Source organism: Trachypithecus francoisi, unplaced genomic scaffold (assembly GCF_009764315.1).
Source record: "Trachypithecus francoisi isolate TF-2019V2 unplaced genomic scaffold, Tfra_2.0 Lachesis_group1, whole genome shotgun sequence".
Classification (NCBI taxonomy): Eukaryota; Metazoa; Chordata; class Mammalia; order Primates; family Cercopithecidae; genus Trachypithecus; species Trachypithecus francoisi.
Genome location: NW_022681454.1, coordinates 142,499,158 through 142,519,836, shown reverse-complemented (window position 1 = coordinate 142,519,836; position 20,679 = coordinate 142,499,158). Strand labels below are relative to the sequence as shown.

The 20,679-nt window shown below is 40.7% G+C and overlaps 1 protein-coding gene across 6 annotated transcripts in view; it reads left to right on the top strand.

Annotated features, from left to right (window-relative positions):
• ZNF827 (zinc finger protein 827) overlaps nt 1-20,679 on the top strand; it is a 177,663-nt gene that overhangs the window by 143,050 nt on the left and 13,934 nt on the right. For all 6 annotated transcript variants that reach the window (XM_033215403.1, XM_033215402.1, XM_033215405.1 and 3 more), the window contains 3 exons: nt 12,633-12,770; nt 16,239-16,410; nt 17,526-17,692. In XM_033215403.1, the coding sequence (XP_033071294.1) occupies nt 12,633-12,770; nt 16,239-16,410; nt 17,526-17,692 (477 nt within the window). The remainder of the gene's footprint in view (nt 1-12,632; nt 12,771-16,238; nt 16,411-17,525; nt 17,693-20,679) is intronic.

Here is a 20,679-nt window from a genome sequence, read left to right as displayed (position 1 = left end):
TGGAAGGAAGACATCTTTTTTAAATGTAGGTACTTCTTTTGCTCAACTACTTTGGAGTTGAATCATTGAATATTATCTGTTGTTACTTAAAAATATCCCAAGCCAGGCGCAGTGGCTCAGACCTATAATCCCAGCACTTTGGGAGGCCAAGATGGACAGATTGCTTGAGCCCAGGAATTCGAGGTGGCAGTGAGCTATGACCGTGCCACTGTACTCCAGCCTGGGTGACAAAGAGACCCTATCTCTTAAAAAAAAAAAAAAAAAAAATTATATGTCTATTCCTGGGCTGTTGGATATACATATTTCTGGTTTGTGGGCCAAAAGTCCATTTCCCAATCCTGAAATGACAAATAGAAATAGCTTAGATTTTTCATTTATTTATATTGACAGTAGTAATGCCATTTCTTTTTTTTTCTTTTTTTTTCCTTGTGACAACTGAAAACAATAGAATGCCCTGACTTTCATATACAAATGCAGTAGTTCAAACTCTTTGTCAATAGGATATGCATTTGGAGTAGGAGTAAATTTACATCAGACCTTCTACACTGTTAACTCCATTCCATTCTTCAACAGGAACATTGTGTTCACAGCAGCTGATGAGGTTGTATTTTGATCTGAGGCCATGAAATGCAGCAGCACTTGCCACCTAGGAAAGAGAAACATTTAAGACATGGTATTGGCCTCCTTAGCACCAGGTCCAAAACGAGGTCACCATCTCATAGAAATCTTGAGGCCAGAAGCTCAGCCTCAAGGCTATCAGCCTTTATCTACTTTGTCACAGAAAGTACAGGTTTTTGCAAAGAGGAATGACATGCCCCACGGACACAACTAGAGTTGTGTGCAGTGTAAGGAAAGCTGTAGAGTACATGCGCTTCCTAGTTGGGCATCCTGGGTTTAATCCTGGCTCTCCCTCTTAACAGCTATGTAAGAACAAGCTGATTTCTTAATCAATTCTGCACCTTGATTTGTCTCATCTATAAAATAAAGACAATGAGACCAACCTTCATCTTTTGTTAAGAGGATTAAATGAAATTATGTAAGTAAAACCTGTAGCCTTAGCACAGTGCTCAGAGTAAAATCAGTGCTAAATAAATCTTAGCTATTCACATGTATAATTCCTCTTTCAGCTACACCTAAATCCAAAGTTTTCTCAACCATTAAAGAAAGTATGTGTGTATTCAAATTATTGAGAATGATATAATAGAGATGGCCTATTTTATTTATATAAAAAAATACGCCAACTATGCTACTTATTATTACTGGTAACTAATTATCAGTGCTGCCAGTCTTTATGACATACATTCATAGGAAAATGCTAATAATCCCTTTCCTCCTCTCCTAGCTAACAAAGTGCTGTGGTCTAAATGTTTATGTCCCCCCATTTCAATTCATACGTTAAATTCCTCACCCCTAAAGTGATGATATTTAGAAGGTGGAGCCTTTGGGAAGTGCTTAGGTCTTGGGAGTGGAGCCCTCATTACTAGGATTAGTGCCCCTCTAAAAGAGGCCCTTATAAAAGACCCCTTGCCTCTTCTGCCATCTGAGGGTAGAGTGAGAAGATGGCTGTCTGTGAGGAAGCAGGACCTCCCCAGACACTGATTCTGCCAGTGCCTTGATCTTGGACTTCTCAGCCTCTAGAACTGTGAGAAAAACATTTCTGTGGTTTATAAGCCATTCAGTGTTTGTTATAGCAGCCTAAATGAACTAAGACACAAAGTATTTCCCAGTCCTGTGTCTGTGATTCCCCACCTGAGGAAAAATGATTACATAAATCAACAAACAGAAATTCCCATCATATAAAAACATGTAACTCTGCCTAATCAAATAGGTAGGATTTCTGGATCAAAGAGAAAAAATATTTGTGACCACTGTTGCTTTAAAATGTTAAATCTGCCATCAACTAACAAAAATGTTATAATGTGCTAAAACCCAAGGTCAGGAGAAAGGCAAAGTAGAATAGTTATATTTTCTGTTAATACAAAATTCAATAGGTTAGGAGCAGAGAAAGAGGAAGACTGAAAATTTGAAACTGGATGTCGTCACACAAGAATATTGCAGTGTCTGGGAGCTGATAAGGGCTTTAAAGAAATTTAGAAATCTTTAAGGGAATGGTTGATATGATCAAGGCTTGTCCATAAGAAAAGAAGACTAGAATAATTGAGAATACCAGTGGATTCCAATCTTAGTGAAGAGAACTGCAGAATCCCTAGAGGCTTACTTGAATAATATTTGGAAATGACTGTGACTTGAATTTTAGAAAGAAATATATTCAGTATTCTAAAAACTCTGTAGGTATGATGCATAGCACATTGCAAAATTTCAGGAGTAAATTAACATTAAAAGTTTAGTATTTTAGAAAGTCTGGATTTACTTTCTAAACTCAGAGTATTTCTAGAATATTAGAGTATTTTAGAATTGTTAAATTTTTAATTATAGTGATCTGCTTTTTTCATTTCATTTATTCCTTTCCTCACTTACTCAGTAAATATTAATATATATTGAAAACCTAGTTCAACAACAAACAAGAGAAAAGAGGAAATTCTTCTATTTGCTCAATGATAATGTTTTTCCTCAAGGTGTTCTTATATGTGCCCATACTTTATACTAAATTACAGAAGATAACTTTTGGATTTAAAGATGTGCTATCACCTAATATAGTCTTTAGGTAGCTCTGCACTTGAATGCCTGTTATTTTTCTTCACTGGGAAAAGTTGAAAGAACAGACTATAAGGGTCTCATTCTGGAGCAAGTGAAAGCTGACCTGAAATAAGTTTTATGATTAAAATTTACATAATTGGTACTCAGATTTTTCATATGCAGCAACTTACTAGATGTAAAGATGTAAAGAAGAGGCCAAAGAGGCTTTGGGTAACAGAAATGAGGCAGAGCCTCCAAATTCCACCATTCTCTCTCCAGGCAGGCCCTGGGGGAAGCATTTAGGTTGCCTCAATAAAGCTCTCTTCAGATTTATGTGATCGCGGATGCTTCTTCTTTATGGTTGGTGAATTTACAGCGGAACAAATCGAGATTGTAACAGACAGAAGATCTGTCTCTGGTGAAATAAATTAGAACCATTAGATTTTCCTCTTTGGTCTTGTAGTATAATGTAATAAATGGTTGAGAGTATGGGCTTTGTAGTCAGACAGATTTGGGTTTGGGAAAGGCTATCACTTACCAGCTAGATGACCTTGAGTTTAGCCACCCTGAGCTTGATACTGTTTTTGTTCTCTTGTTTTGTTTTGTTTTGTTTTGTTGTAAAATAAGAATGGTAATCATAGTGTCTTAATACATAGTGCTGCTATACGGTTAAATATTAAACATATGTGTAAAATGCACCATATAGTGACTAATGCAGTGGTCAGTCCTCCATAAATATAAGCTATTGTTTTAATTATGTATGGTCTCCTTAATATACTTTTAACAAACTCCAATATTGTTTTGCATAATGGAGATAAACTGCCAAAATTGGATGAAACTATATACTTTAAGTCTTTATTTGTTGGAATCATGTTCAGCTTAACCACAGAGACTTAACCAATTATGGATTTGTTTTCTCCCATAATAAAGAATTCAGAAAGAGGCAATGTAAGACTGGTACAGTTATTTGAGGAAAACGTCAAGGACCCACCATGTAATTTTCTGCTCCTCCGTCGTTATTAATGGCCTTCATCTTCATGATTGAAAGAGAGCTGCGGTACCTCCAGACAGCCAAGAAGGAGGAGGCAGAGTGAAGGGCAAAAGTCTTTATAGGAACTACCACCTCTATCTCATTGTCCAGAACTGTGTTCCATGACCAGCCTTTAATAGCAATGGAAGCTGGTAAGGAAGGTATGTTTTTAACTGGGCCCATTGCCACGTGGAGACAAAACAAAAACCCGCATAGTTCTGTTAGACATTGAGTGAATAAACATCAGTTTCTGCCACAAAGCCAAACAAACTAACAAAAAAGACATAATTTTCAGGCCTGATTATTTTTCTAACAAAGATTTATAAATGGCCTGAACATTGGGACATTCTGAGGGCATTTGCTAAGACCTTAAATCCTACCATCATCATTAAGGATACACTGGTCTGTGTAATGGGTAAGATAATAACCAGGTCCTTTAGACATGATTCCTGAATCAATATTGTCAGTTTGCTTCCAAGTTGTAATATAAAATTAGGTTGCCGTTCAGTACAATGGTCCTGATCTTGGTGATGTGATTGTGTCATTTATTCAATAAGGTTTTATAGAGGATCCCACTAATCTTGGAAATACAAGTACAGGGAAAACGTAGAAGCAATATCCAACTTTTCATACGTGGATTTTGTAAAGGATTCAGTTATATAGTTTTTTTCTTTTAAAAGAAATACTGTTATAATGGCAGACATCAATTGTCCTAGATTCTGGCAGTGACTATCTACATTTGGAGGCTTAGAGAAGGTCCCTATGGTGCTCAAGTTCTATGTGATCAGCCTCACTGGAATTAGGGGCACCTAGTACTAGCCATTTCTGTTACCCGAGGAATCAAGGTCCAGTTTTCTACTATTGATTTAAAATGTCCTGCATAAAGAACCAGATATAGAAAACACAGTTATGTACGATACAAATCAATTAGTAAGTATTTTTTAAGCTGTTACCCAGCACTAAGCAAAAAAAAAAAAAGGTCACCCAGTTTTCCTGGGACGATTTTTCAGAAGCAGCTGTTTACTAAGCAGTTGGCATTGATTACATATGGCTTCAAGGAGCAGGCAGACTGTGGGTCTGTCTCTGCTCTCCCAGAGGCACTAGGCAGATTACCTGGGGTAGTTACTCAGGTTCTCTAGGCCTCAGTTTTCTTATATGCAAAACAGCAACTTTGAAAAAAAATGATTGTTAAGATTCCTCCTTGATCTTGGGTTTGGGGCAGGATAGAGATTCAATTGCTGTGGAAACTGTTACTTGACCCCGTGCAAGAGGTGGGGTGCTCTGGGGTCTGAGAAGTCCTGGAGTGACAGACTTCCTTTTTTGTCCTCCTGTAAATGAAGGAGTTGGATTGGAAGTATCAGAGTCCTCTACTTGATCTAATGCTCTGTCAAACAGAGTTTGATAGAACTGTCACCTGAATTCTATCAGATGGGTTTAATTAATAAAAATTTTTGGAGACATGCTTGATGGGTGTCATCTTCCCAGGGCCTGTGCATGGACCCTCTGAAAGTAGTAATGCAAAATTCTACTTTACTAAGTTTGTTAAGCATTGAAGGTTGAAATGAGCCCAAAGATCAAGGCTGTTAACTCTTTTACGTCTAAAAATCTCCACCCAGTGTTTCTAACTGAGCACACATTGACAAAAACTATTTCTTTTTTCTTTTCTTTTTTTTTTTCTTTTATTTTTTGAGACAGAGCCTTACTCTGTCACCCAGGCTGGAGTGCAATGGTGTGGTCTTAGTTCACTGCAATCTCTGCCTCTGGGTTCAAGCGATTCTCCTGCCTCAACCTCCCGAGTAGCTGGGACTACAGGCACATGCCACCACACTCAGCTAATTTTTGTATTTTTTGTAGAGACAGGTTTTCACAGTGTTAGCCAGGCTGGTCTCGAACTCCTGACCTTGTGATCCACACGCCTTGGCCTCCCAAAGTGCTTGTATTACAGGCCTGAGCCACTGCCCCCAGCCAACAAAAACTATTTCTCAATTCTTCTATCTTAGCAGTTCATTGAGGCAACACCTTGACCTGCAGAAAAGCCTGTTTTTGGGTGAGTGTAATGGTACTTAAAGGGGAAGCTGGTTCCACCAAGACCTGCAGAGAGGTGGTCATGGGGAGCCTAGTGAGTCTGTTAGGACTGGCATGAGCAACACTTCTGGCATCTTGTGTAAGGTCACTAGTAGTAAATGAAATGATGGGACAGGTCACCAGTGCCAGCCATCTGCATTGTGGCTGTTGTTCCAGTACAGCTGTGACACGGCAAGATAGATCCTCTGAGCTGGAAATTCTAAAACGGTAGATGTTGGCAAGTAACCCTAAATTGAAATGACTCTGAAAAAATTAAAAAGGGATGTAGACGAGCTGCAAGCACTGGAACAAAGATATTAACCCCCGAAGAGTCATAAACCATAGCTGACTCTTAGCTTCACAAGCAGCCCTCAGAAGGTGGTAGCTTGTTTTAAGCAGAGGCCATGCAGAACCCATGAAACCAAAGGGCAGAGCCAGTAGGGCTAGAGTCTGACCAGAAAGTTCCATGCCCTCTGCTTTCTGCCTGGAAAATGACCTGGTAGGGTTTTAACCTATCCAAGACTACAGAGGATTTCAGAATTTCACTTTGAGGTATGCCTCAAAACAAAACATTCCAGCCTTGATCATGAAAGAAAGAAGTGATCAAAATACCACATGTCACAATGGAAAACCCAAGCGGCCCTAGAGCCTCTTCTTCAGTAATGAGATTTAGTTGATTTGAACAGTTATTTACGCATTGAGGTCATATTTTGGCCAATCTTTTGCTTACAGCTGTCGCCAAATAAAGCCTTCTGTCTTAGCATTTCTTTTACCAAAATCAGGTTGAGAGAGGGTTCTTCGAGAGGGTTGTTTTGTCAGAGAATACAGGGATCTTTTCACACAGTAAAATGTGCCCACAAAGCCAAACAATACACCAAATATAGGGTCAAATTATGTTAAAATTGAAAGGAAGCAAACTAAAGTCCTTTCCTTTGTCCCTGTTGTTTTTTGAGGTTTTGCTTATTTGTGTGTTTGTTTAATTTTACCAAAACTGCTCCCCAATGGCAATGAAAGGTTCAAGGGAACTTTCTTCAGTAATACCATCTTTACCTCAGAGAGGACTGGCTTTTAGGACTTCCTTATTTGATCTTCTTCTTGTTCCTTCTTTATTCTAAGTTTTGACATATTAGAGTTTCTAACATCTCTGTGCCTGGAAATATTCTAGGCTTACACTTTTAAGAAGAGAAATGAGGAAAAGTGCTAGTGTCTGTGGATTGTTGCTAAATCTGCACATGTCCACGTGTAACCAAGAGTATTAAACTCAGAGCCAAAGAACAAGAAGAGAAGAAAAATCCCTCCTTTGTTTGTTTGTAGACTTTGGCATTGATTTCATATGGCTTGGAGGAGCTTGAATGACACCGTGGGTCTGTCTCTGCTCTCCCAGAGTCACTAGCCAGGTTACCTGGGGTAATTACTTAGGTTCTCTTGGCCTCAGTTCCCTAATATATAAAACAGAAAACATTGAACAAGATTATCGTTCAGGTTCCTCCTTGAACTAAGATTTGGGGCAGGATAGAGACTTAGTTACTGTGGAAACTGTTGCCCAACCTTGTGCAAGTTGTGGGTTACTCTGGGGTTGGAGAGGTCCTGGAATATAATGCTTCATTTTTATCCTCCTGAAAATGAATGAATTGGATCTGAAGATAACTGAGTGCTCTACTTGATATAATGTTTTGTCAAGCAGATTTTGATAGAATTCCCTCCTGAATTCTACCAAATGGGTTTAATTAAGGAAAATTTTTGGAGACATGCTGGATGGGTTTCATCTTCCCAGGACCTATGCATGAAATGAGACATGTCCCCTTGAATAACTAGGTTATAAGAAGCATAGTTTGCTGTATTGTATTTTGACCAACTAGTCCTCATCATTATGGATGACAGACCTCAGTTCACCACTAATAGGAAGAGCTGAAAGCCTTGTTTTCGGATTGCTAAGATGGGATCGTTCTCCTTACACTGTGTTCCTATTTTTCCAGCTGTACTATAAGGACAAAAGTGCTTAATCCTATACACCTGTTTGCTTCATTTAAAACAAAAACCTATATAAGGAAGAGGAAAAGCCCAAATGACATTCAAGGCAAACATCATAGGTGGAAAAGTGGAGAAAAAACATCTGATCACATAATACTGAGTAGCCAGGAATTTCTGGAAGCAATTTATGGTTATCCCAGGGATCAGAACATAAGAGTGTGAAAAGAAATAAAATGCTTTATAAGAGACAAAATCCTATGAGACTCCATACAAAAAAAGAGGTTACCATTAAACAAGTATTTCTGAAAGAAATGAAGAGAATCTTAAGTATACATTCAAGCTACTTAAAATAATGAAACAAATGCTAAGGGATATGGGAATCAAGATGAAGAGTAGCAAAAATTTAAAAATAGTACCCATATTCCAAACTGTTTTGTGACTTTGGAACTAACTTAAAAGCAGTTATTGATATGCGCACTTTTCTGTTACATATATTATGCTTCATAAAACGTTTTTTTATTTTTTTTATTTTTTTATTTTTTTTTTTTTTTTGAGGCGGAGTCTCGCTCTGTCGCCCGGACTGGAGTGCAGTGGCCAGATCTCAGCTCACTGCAAGCTCCGCCTCCCGGGTTCCCGCCATTCTCCTGCCTCAGCCTCCCGAGTAGCTGGGACTACAGGCGCCCACCACCTCGCCCGGCTAGTTTTTGTATTTTTAGTAGAGACGGGGTTTCACCGTGTTAGCCAGGATGGTCTCGATCTCCTGACCTCGTGATCCGCCCGTCTCGGCCTCCCAAAGTGCTGGGATTACAGGCTTGAGCCACCGCGCCCGGCCCATAAAACGTTTTTTTAAAGGAAATTCCTGAGTAATCTAAAAGAAGCTTTTCAGGTTTTTATTTCCCAACAGAAGAAGATAATTAAGATGGAAATGTGTTCAGCTGGCTGTACACTTGTTGCTGTTGATAATGAATGTGGAGAGTTCTTCACAGGATGGGGGATTTTGGGAATTAAAGCCTGTCAAAAGGTGGAACCTAATGTTCAAAGTCCTAAGACCAAGAGGAACCATAGGGAGGGCCTTCAGTTAAGGATGTTACAAGTAACAGAAAGCCCAACCAACAGTGGCTGAAACAAACAGGGACTTATTTCCCTCACAAAACAAGAAGTCCAGAAGTGGGTGGTTGCTGGTGTTCATTCAGCTACTGAGAAATGTCACAGAGGACTGTATTAGTCAGTTCTTGCAGTGCTATCAAGAAATACCTAAGACTGGGTAATTTATAAAGAAAGGGGTTGAATTGGCTCACAGTTCCATAGGCTGTACAGGAAGCATGATGCTAGCATCTGCTTGGCTTCTGGGGAGGCCTTAGGAAGCTTCCGGTCATAGTGGAAGGTGAAGAGGAAGCAGGCACATGTTACATGGCCAGAGCAGTAGGAATAGAGAAGGAGAAGGTGCTGCACACTTTTAAACAACCAGATCTTGTGAGAACTCACTCACTATCATGAGAACAGCACCAGAGAGACCATGCTAAACCATTCATGAGAACTCCACCCCCAATGATCCAATCACCTCCCACCAGGCCCCACCTCCAATACTGGGAATTACAATTTGACATGAGATTTGGGCAGGGACACAGAACCAAACCATATCAAGGACCCATACTTTTCCCATCTTTCCCTTTCTCCACCCTTGGCAGTTGGCTTTTGTCTTCATGCCTCATATTCACAAAATGGCTGCCAGAGTCCTAACTATTTCTTCTGTGATCAAGGCTGGAAAAGAGAAGGGGGCAATACCAGTCATACCCTTCATTTTAACAGAAACGCAAAAGCCTTCTCAGAACTTTGGCACATGGCTACCCCAGCTGCTTCCATGGCTGGAGAAGTCAGGGGATAAGGAAAGTTGACAATGACTGTTGGGTTAACTGACAAATAGCAACTGCCAGAGTTCATCATAAAGGGAATCATCTTGTGGCTTGATGCTATTGGGAAGAGGTAAGCATTTAGAGCCTTTGGGAGTATGGCTCAGGACTGCAAACATTTCCACTAATAGAATCATGAAAGCAGTTAGTAAATTGAGTTAAAACAGTAATTCAAAAGGCAGGTAGCCTGATTTTTCATTCTGAATTGGCCATAGGCCTTAATGAATGCTACTAAATTATTAGTCTTTTCCACTATAAAATAAGAAGAATGTCTATTCTCTGCCTCACTTGGACCCTTTTATTCAGTCATTCATTTACTCAACAAATATATACTAAGCACCTCTTATGTAGCAGACATTGTGCTAATGCTGAGGATACACAAATAAATAATGCAGAACCCATCCCCCAGGGGAGGGAGGCCAGGGGACGTGTTGACTGAGCACTGCTTCATGATGGACTATACTGGGTGCTTTATATGCAGATATATATATGGCTTATAGAAGATATGTAAACAAGTGATATAACAGGTAAAGTGGTACAATGGAAATATTCATAAAAGTGCCCTGGGACAGAGCAGGGGAAATGACTAACTCTTCCTTGGGAATTGGGCAGGGCTTCACCAAGGAGATGAAATCTGAGATGGGGCTTCAAATCCAGTCTGAGTTTATTGTACAGAAGTAGTTGTGGGGAGTAGCTGTTGGTGGAGGAACAGTTGATTCAAAAGCAATGACACTTAAAAGGGAATTGTTTGTTCCTGAAAAGTCAAGCAATCTACTTTGCCAAGCATTTGGGTGGTGGGAGGTGGCCAGAGCCAGGCCATGAAGGACTCAGAAGCCAGAAGTTTGGCCTTGAGGAGCCGTTGGCATGCAGAACAAGACATGATGAGATTTGTGCTTTCATCATTTTCTAAGACCAGTGGAAGGAATCAGACAGTTCATGATGCTTCAGCTTCTTGAGTACATGACTGATACTTGACGGATTTATTAAGATGCTTATCTATTTTTAATTGCATCTACTTGTTTGGTATTTGACCCAATTCATTCATTCTTGTTACGAATGTATTAAGAGACCCTGCACCCTCTTGACCTCTCCTTATAATTATTACCATTATTGTTCTTGGAAGCACTGTTTTTATTATACACTGAAAAGGAGCTACTGATATACTGAAATTCACTGCACAGCTGAAATGCCCACTGCTTGGACTCAAGGACAGCTGTCTAAGAGTAGTTCTTGTTCTCAGAAGTTCAACTCCCTTTTTTTAATTCTCTTCCCCTTGAGAGGTTTTTAGTCACACATTTCTACTTTAATAAGAGCAACTCTTCTCCCTAAGGCCCCAAGTGCTATGTTTTAACAAACACAGATAAATCAATTCATGTGCTTTATCAGTGTTGGGATTGCTGGCAGGTGCCTCACAGCGAACATTATTGCAGTTTCACCATCATTTCCCCTCCTCCCCTTTCCAGACATACATTCATATTTGTTTCTTCTTCCCTTAGATTACCCTATCTGGCAAATCATTCAAATGAAAATTGATCCCGTTGATTTATCCACATACAGGTGGAAGCCTGTATTGGGAAGCAGTTTTAACCAAATTGTGTGAAATAAAGTTCTTTCTTCTGATGTTATCTCTGACTCGTGTTGTGAGCATTTTCATCTGCTTAGATTATGAGACGTTCTTACCACCACTCAATGATCACCACATGGTGTCCAGTTCTATAATGCAGTACTGTGCTTTAAGGAGATTTGCAATGATTTACTGGGGTAAAAGACAAGATATTAACTTAGTGTATCATTTGTCTTGGTCTTCAAAGTGAGGTGAAAGGCCTATCAGTGGCCCATTCAAGTGTCCTTTTAGAAGTGTCTCCTTCCCTCTTCCTGGTGTTCTCTGTCACCTATTTTATGACATTATCATAGAAGGAATGTTTGTATAATCTGGTACAGTTCCACAAGAAGAAACATGAATTAGATTAAAGGTAATCCTAGGGATAAGAATGAGAAAATAAAAACTCTTTAAGATGATTAGAGAATGTATTAAAGTCCATTTATTTCGTTCATGGCTATGAATTATGGGTGGACAACTTGTGGCACTCACTGTTTTCCCAAATGTGAGACCTTTGGGGAAATTCTGGTTCATTCTTGCGTTAGGGAATTTTCTGTGGCACAGTGTGTGGTAGTCATCACTGAGTCTACTTAGCACAAATTCCTCATTAAGGATTTTGCACAAACTGGAACGACGAGCAAAGCTTTCTTCTTAAAGAGAATGAAAGTATATTTCCTTTCAAGGGATAGCACCATTTGTTTTCACATCAGAATCTGAGATTTACAATTTTTTTTTTTTTTTTTTTTTGAGGCAGCGTCTCACTCTGTCACCCAGGCTGGAGTGCAGTGGTGTGATCTCAGCTCACTGCAACCTCCGCCTCCCAGGTTCAAGCGATTCTCATGCCTCAGCCTCTGAAGTAGCTGGGATTACAGGCACCCGCCACGATGCCCAGCTAATCTTTGTATTTTTAGTAGAACAAGGTTTCACCATGTTGGCCAGTCTAGTCTTGAACTTCGCAGCTCAAGTGATCTACTCGCCTCAGCCTCCCAAAATGCTGGGATTACAGGTGTGAGTGACCAAGCCCAGCCTGCAATCATTTATTTACTGTCTTGTGGCAAGAGCCTACGTTTCTGGAATTTTAACATGCAAGTCAGGCAACTCATTCAAGTATTTATTGAGTATCTGCTGTATACGGGGCACAGTGCTATCAACTGACTAGAGGGTTAGTTGGCTGGTCTTCAGTGATGAAAGAGAGAAAATACTGAAGATTTGACGGGGGTCGGAATCCACTTGCCACCACAGCTTTCAAGAATGGCCTTCTTAGAGACAGGAAATGAGCATGAAAACTAGTTCCGGAGACTCATTTGCAGTTACTAGCCACGTTCTTCAGAGAGAAGGCTCTGCTGAAATCCTGAATTGACTAACAGAAAATGTATTCTTGTTGCCTTATTTCTCATGATGCTTTGTTCTTTTGACCCAGAAACAGAAAAGATAGTCCTAGAGGCAGGGAATGGATTACCATCCTGGAAATTCAATGACCAACTTTTTCCCTGTGACGTGTGTGGGAAAGTGTTTGGCCGACAGCAGACCTTGTCCCGACACCTGTCGCTGCACACAGGTGAGTGAGTGGGGCCTGGGCTGTCAGCCCTCCATGCTCCATCACCAACTTCTTTACTCTCCAGAAGCTGAGTTTCTCTAAGAGAGGCATTACAGGAAGTGCTGGGAATGTGTTTATCCTGACATTTTCAAGCCATTTTGCCTGGCATGTTTAAAGAAGACCTTGGAAAGGCTTTTTCATTTGTATTGAAAGGGTTCATTGAGTTCCAAGTAGGACTGATGAGAAAATATACACAATTTAGGTTTATTCCAGTAAAATTCCTAAACTCTGTAAAAAAAAAAAAAATATTGAGCTCGTCCTGAGAGTGCAGGACAGGGGGACACACTCCATCTTACTGGTTTTATCTTATTGTGATGGGTCAGAGCAGCCGGGGAAAAGGCACCTTGGTGGAGAAACAGCTTCTGCCTTTATTTACATGTAATTGTGGAGAAATATGGTTGGTTCTGAGAGCTGGGAAAGGGAAGGCAACCAAGTTAACAAGGAGGAATAAATAGTAACTTAATCCACCCAGCAAAAATAATTGAAGACAAAAAGACATAAGGTAAAATCAGTAGTAAACGTAAAGCAAGATGGAAATAATAAAATCAAACATTTCCATTTTTACATTGACATCAGGTTTTTAAGTAATCCAGATGTATCTTCTTTACAGGGAACACAAAAACAAAATGATAAAGAAAAGTTCAAAATAAAGGTTTCGTACATCACACAAAATTTAAAAAGCAAGGAAGTATTAATAGGACAAGATTAATTTTGTCTTTTTTTTCCTCCCAAGACAGGGTCTTGCTCTGACACCCAGGCTGGAGTGCAGTGGCTCCATCCCAGCTCACTGCAACCTCTGCCTCCTGGGTGCAAGCGATCCTTGCATCTCAGCTTTCCGAGTAGCTGGGACTATAGGTGCACGCTGCCACTATGCCTGGCTAATTTTTTTTAAAAAGGTTTTTGTTGTTGGGCACGGTGGTTCACACCTATAATCCCAACACTTTAGGAGGCCAAGGCAGGTGGATCACCTGAGGTCAGGAGTTTGAGACCAGGAGTTTGAGACCAGCCTGGCCAAAGTGGTGAAACCCCATCTCTACTAAAAATACAAAAATTAGCCAGGTGTGGTGGCGTGCACTTGTAATCCCAGCTACTCAGGAGCTGAGGCAGGAGAATCGCTTGAACCCAGGAGGTAGAAGTTGCAGTGAGCCAAGATCACACCACTGCACTCCAGCCTGAGTGACAAGAAGTCTCAAAAAAAACAAAAAGTTTTTTGTAGAAATAGAGTTTCACCATGCTGCCCAGACTGGTGTCTTTTCTTTTTATATTTTTAATATTTTTAATCTTAAATTCCACTAAAGACAAAATTTAGTTATATACTTAGCCACAAAGAATACTTCAACATGTTCAAAAAAGTGGAGTTGTATAAGGTCACATTCTCTGAGCATACTTAAATGAAATTTTAAATAAGTAAGAGTCAATAAAACGTCCTGCCTAATTGGACCAAAGAAAAAGGGAGAAAATAAAAATTCAATAACAGACGTCTAAAAGGAATGAAACAGAGAACACTTCATACGTAAACCTGGAGCAAACAGCAAGAGCTCTAGTCAGAGGAAATGTATAGACGTAAACATTTTAATTAGAGAAAGACAAAAATAGAGGAACTTAACAGTCATCTTGAGGAATTGATAAAACAACAAAGTCTAGAAAGAAGATGGCCATAAAATAGATAAATCCTTTTAAGCCTGATTAAGAAAATGAAGCAAAAATACTCAAAGTTAGGAATGAAAAAGGAAGCCTAATCATCAGTGTGGAAGATGTTAAAGAATTATTGGAGAATAATGAAGCTCTAAGAAAAAAAGCTGAACACTTAGATAACGTAGATCATTTAAACAGAATGACTAAAATTGACCCAAAGTTGGAGGGGGGGGGACTTGAATCAATCAGTTCCCAAAGGGAAATTTGGAAAAATTATGAAGGACATGTCATTAATAAAGGCATCAGGTTCAGAAATTTTCCCTGGTGAGTTCCTTCTAACCTTTTGCGAAGAGGAAATTCCGACATTGTTAAACCTTTCCAAATGATAGAAAAAGATTTAAAAACCTCCACAGTTTCACTTTATGGAGGATGCATAACCTTAATAACAAAACTTACCAACCTCACTTATGCATACAAACTCAAAACTTCTAAAGAAAGGACACATTTTATCTGGATGGTAGGGCTCCTCCCCTGACCCTGCGGAGCCCAGATGCCAGCCCTTCAAGATGTTGGGGACCACCCATAATAATAATGGTCTCATATTTTGTAGAGAATAACTTTTTTTCCATGTTCTTCTCTGTGAACTAAAGAAGACAGGTATTTTCTTTAAGCCGGGCTCAGTAATACCAAGTAAGCATCAAGGATAGAACACTGGAGTTGTTCTTTCCTTCATCTTCTGCTATTACCTTTATCTGTATGATGAAAGCAAAGCCTGCTCCTTTTACTTTAATTTGCTTGATTAATCAAACGAATTCAGAATGCCACTCTGGAAATGATACTGAAACATTTGTCAGTTTTATGAGAGGGTTTCCATTAAGAAATTAATTGAAATTCTTTATTTTATTTATGTAAAATGAAATTTCCAATTAAATTATTTCACACAGCATTTTTTCCCCTTAATTTCATTAGTTTTTTTTTTCTTATTTCTTGGCTGACCCAAGCCAGGAGCTTAGGGAAAATGATGAGGCCTCTTTTACACTGCAGTCCTGCAAATGCTGTGTTTCATTCCCCATCCCCCGCTCAGCACCCACCCACTACTGAAACATGGGGTGCACACACACACACACACACACACACACACTTGTTCACTCACAAAATACTATTTTGGCCTGTATGGGGCTTACCTTATCAGGAAAAGGGGCTGTGGGTGTCCAGGAAAAAAAAAAAAAAGAAAAAAAAAAAGCAGGTTATCTATTCTAGTTGCTCTGGGACTTTTTTTTTCTTTTTTTTTTGTTTTGTTTTGTTTGAGACAAGGTTTACCTCTGTCACCCAGGCAAGAGTGCAGTGATATGATCATGGTTCACTGTAACCTTGACCTCCTGGGCTCAAACAATCCTCCCACCTCCTCCTCCGAAGTAGCTGGGACTACAGGCATGTGCCACCACGCCTGGCTAATTTTTTAAAAAATTTTTGTAGAGACGGAGTCTCGCTGTGATGCCCAGGCTGGTCTCGAGCTCCTGTTGTTAGGGATCTTTCTGCCTCCGCCTCCCAAAGTGCTAGAATTACAGGTGTGAGCCACAGTGCCCAGCCGGAGATACTTAAAAGTACTAATACAGGAGTGACCTGCTGGGTAAAAACTTTTAGATACTTACAATTCCAAGGTATTACCATTGTTGCCATCTGAGATGTGACTTGAACCATTCTTTCCTTTATACCTTTAAATGATTCTTGCAAGGTGTTGGGACTTCCTTTTTTGAAAACGATTTGGGCTTTTTCCTGTTCCTTCTCCCCCAGAGGAAAGAAAATACAAATGCCACTTGTGCCCCTATGCTGCTAAGTGCCGTGCAAATCTGAACCAGCACTTGACCGTCCATTCCGTGAAGCTGGTGAGTACAGACACCGAGGACATTGTCAGCGCTGTCACGTCTGAAGGCAGTGACGGGAAGAAACATCCTTATTATTACAGGTGAGTTGCAGATGGAACATGCTAGTCTGCCTTTCTCAGACTCTTGGCTTCAACACTTCCTACCTGTCTGCTGTGGACATACATCACGAGGCTCCTTTTCTCAGTCATAGCCTGGCCTTCATTTGAGTAATTTCTTTGCTTAGATTGAGCCCTGCAGTTGCACAGACTCCTCTCTTGGCTTGGGTGCCCTGGTAGTATTCATTGAAAGAGAAATGGTCTTAGAGGTGGCTCTCTGGGGTGGAGTTCCAGACTGGGCCCTGGGGACGATGAATTTTTAGGTCTGTTCAGCTCAGAACCTCCAACCTTTGTAACTGAGTGTGTTGCTGCTCCCTAAGAATTGTTTAAAAAAAAAAAAAAAGCTGAGGAAATGTAAATCTGAGAACCCCAGAGAAATAGCCCAGAGGCATGACATATTTCCCCTTGGCTGTATCACCCTTTAGTACCTGGATTTTATGTTTCATTTCTGTATTCAATCATGAATCAATATTTGTTGGATTGCCATAAAACCCCCAAGTTTCTGGCTGTCTATCAAATCTTGCCCTAGAGCTATGCCATACTGATTGGTGGAAACTTCCTTTTGCAGGAATGTCTCTAGGGATGGGTGGCTTCTATCAGAAGTTGCCCCAGATAGAGTAGCCTCTTGCTTGGAGTGCCATACAACAAACTGGATGTGCTTTCATTGCTACTAGGGAAGGTTTCCAGAGCCACAGAGAGGCTCCTGGGCTGTGAGGTGCTCTCCGAGTTTATCAGTGTACCAGCACCACTAAATACCTTGGCAACGCTACCCCTCATCTCTTTGCCCAAAGGAAATCAGTTAGGTGATGTGCAGCATCTGGAATCCATGGTTTTAAATTAACTTTATGATTATTTAGCATCGTTATAACACATATGTGATTGTTACATGATGCTGGGCCTTAGTCTGTTTGGCACAGTGACTACTTTAGAGGCATCCCAGAAAGCAGAAGAATTTTCTAATGCAAAATCTTTTGGTGGAAAGACAAATGTGTTTCAACTTCCAGTTTTCTTGAGTGTACTGTGTATAAATGGACAGCCCACATTTAGAAGTATGTGTCACCCTTTTCTCTCCCCCTCTTTTCTTTTACCCTTTCATGTAGTTGTCACGTGTGTGGATTTGAGACAGAGCTCAATGTCCAGTTTGTCAGCCACATGTCACTCCACGTGGACAAGGAGCAGTGGATGTTTTCAATCTGCTGCACTGCTTGCGACTTCGTCACCATGGAGGAAGCAGAGATAAAGACTCACATTGGCACCAAGCACACAGGTGACCATTCCTGTCTGTCCTTCTCACACTCCTCCTCCATCCCCTGCACCCCAGAGCACCTGCCACCTGGCCGAAGCATCCCCACCACCCTGAGACATTGCCCTTTCCTTCCATGGAAGGAAGGACTTTCCCAAGGCATGAGAGCCACATTTCCCTGTAGTCATAATACTGTTTCCTGGCATGCCTTGTGCCTCACTGCTCTGAAAGACTCCCAAGTTCAGATGTGGTTGAGAGGTGCTGAGCTCTTTGCTTGTTGCTCATCCTGATCCTCTTCTTCATCACCATATGTGACAGTCTTTCAATGCCCCAGTCTTACGCCTTTGCACACTGGCTCTCATTTAAGCCCCATAGCAATCCTCTAAGCCAATACTACTGTTATCACACTGTACAGGTGAAGAAACAGGCTTAACGGAGGTGGGGTATTCCATCCAAGGTCAGCAACTAGGGGTTGCTGCAGTCACTAGTTTCAGTGACTACTGAAACTCAGCCCAGAACAGTTTTCATTCCAGAGCTTGCTCTCTGTATCATTGCTGTTCTGACAGCCCCGAGAAACACTTGGCAGAGCTTTGAACCTTTCTGTTTTCCCGTGCCAGAGCACTGCACACCTACTTCTGTAGGCTCCGTTCCTCTCCAGTGAAACTGCACCCCTGACGCTCTCCTTAATGACGCATGGCATGTGTGTTCACGGCCAAAGAAAACCAGATTCTCCTGAAACAAACCCATCACTGTCTAGGCCATGGCCAAGGCTTCACCAGTGCTCGCCTATTATTTAAGCTTCTTGCCATTCTGCTTAACTTCTTCCATTTATTGATGTTAACATTCTGACTTCACCATGCAATTATACGCTCACAAGTGATGGTTACAAATGATACCAGCAAGGAGTCATTAAGTGAGAATGAGGAGGAGCTCCCCTGCATTTGCGGGGCTTACAAATTAAGAGCTGATGTTGCTGATTGCCAGCCCTGGGTGTTGGATCAGCCCCTCACTTCATCAGCACTTGAAGGATTCGGGAAGGGGAATTTCCCTGACAGTTGTGCTGACGATGTACACGGCAGAGAAGGATCTCTCTATGCTTCTCTGGCCACTTTGGCTCAGTGGTGCCAACAGTAATAAAAGCTTGTTTTTGTCAGTAAATTGAGCAGCTATGACTTGGAGGTCTGCAGAGAGCTGTTATGCTGAGTGAGAAGGTGCCATTTTTACAGTCAGTTGTCTGACTGTAACCACATTAGCCTGTGGGCAGCAGGTGAGCTGGGAAACCCATGTTGAAGACAAATTAAATTCAGCATTTCTGGAGTGGCTAATGGAGGAAAAGGCCAAACTCTTTTCCATTACCACTGGCTTTTCAGATAATCTTTTTTTCTCCTTTCTGTTAACCTTCATTCTAACCCTCTTTACCCCAAAGTATACCTGAACCCAGCTGAAAACCTTCCTCCCTCCCATCCTACTCCAAAGCCCCCTCCACGCCCATACCACCATACAGAAACCATAGAAACCAAATGACTAGGAAGAAGCTGGACTTGTCATCGCTTAATTGTCATGAGTGGAAACTTCACAACTAACCAGTGCAAACACATACCTCGTAATTACCACAGGGAATGAAGCAAAGATCTTGTTCTCTCTGATGTAGCAGGGCTCAGGGCTCATTGTCTAGCAGGAAAGAATATCTTGTTTGTTAGTACAGTAACCCAAGAGTGAAATTCATTAAAGAAGTTTCCTTTTTAATTCAGTAGGAGCCTTTAATGCTGCTGCTGCTCTAAGAATAAGATTAAAACCTAGTTTATAAACCAGGACCCTGCAAGCTTTTTTCAAAGGGGCAAATAGTAAATATTTTAGGCTTTCAGGTCATACACTTTCTGTCACTAGTACTCAACTCGGCTGTTGAAACTTGAAAGTAGTCCTAGAGAATATGCAAATGAGTAGGCGTGGTCATGTTCCAATAAAACTTTATTTCTAAAAACAGGAGGCTCATTTGAGCCCAAGGACTGTAGTTTGCTGATCCCTGTTATAAGCTAATGGTCTCACAGCAAGGGTTTCCTATTTTTAATATAGTTTTGAGGTGTTTGGGTTTGACCCAAAATAGATCAATCTAAATTTGTAAATTAGTAAGTTGGATTATTACAAAGTTATGATATGAAGCAATATATACGCTATATAACATAAAAAGCAATATATATGTTATATGACATATATAGCAGTATGTATTCCCGAGAACAGGGAGCTTGTCTAACTCACTGCTGTATCTCAGCACCTGGAACAGGCCCTACAGTACAAGTGGGGAATCAGTGTTCCTTCAGTGAATGAATATATTTGTGTGCAAGCTCATCTATGCACATTTGTGCATGCTAAGTAAGAAAACTACTCAGACACGGCTGTTGCTTGAACCTTAGAGTCCTAGTGACTTATTTCTGTAATCTATGTGGCAGTTACTTGGCATGGAGGAAAGCACACACTGAATTCTAGATCCAGGTCCTAGACCCTATAGTACCATCAGTAGTACTGCGAATGTAGGACCTCAGTTAACTTATCTGGGCCTCCATCTGTTCCCTATATTTTCAGATGTGCAGGAGATGCCCTTAGGCCTAAGATTCTCTAATTCTATGAGCCTTGTTCTCTAATTTGATTTTCCTGTCTTAGGAAAAGTCACCTATTATTTCAGTACCTTAGGAAATCTGCCATGCTATCTTGTTACTTAAGTGAAGTTGTGATCTCCAGGATGAGCTCTAATCAACAGCACACATTTTGTTTAGTCTCCTATAGAACCCATGCTTTCTCACATTTTCTAATGGGTTTCTGCTACTCCAGGCATGCCTGTGAGTGGGATGTTAAGGGGGTACCTAAGGAACTGTCCTCTCATTAGGCGTTTCCACATAGTGACCCCTCCTCACCTTTCTCCCACCGTCTGGTGTCTTGTCCCTGCAGAGAATATCAACAAGGGGAAAATATCCCCTCTGGTGCTTGTGACTTCTTCAATGCAAATTTTGCTGCAA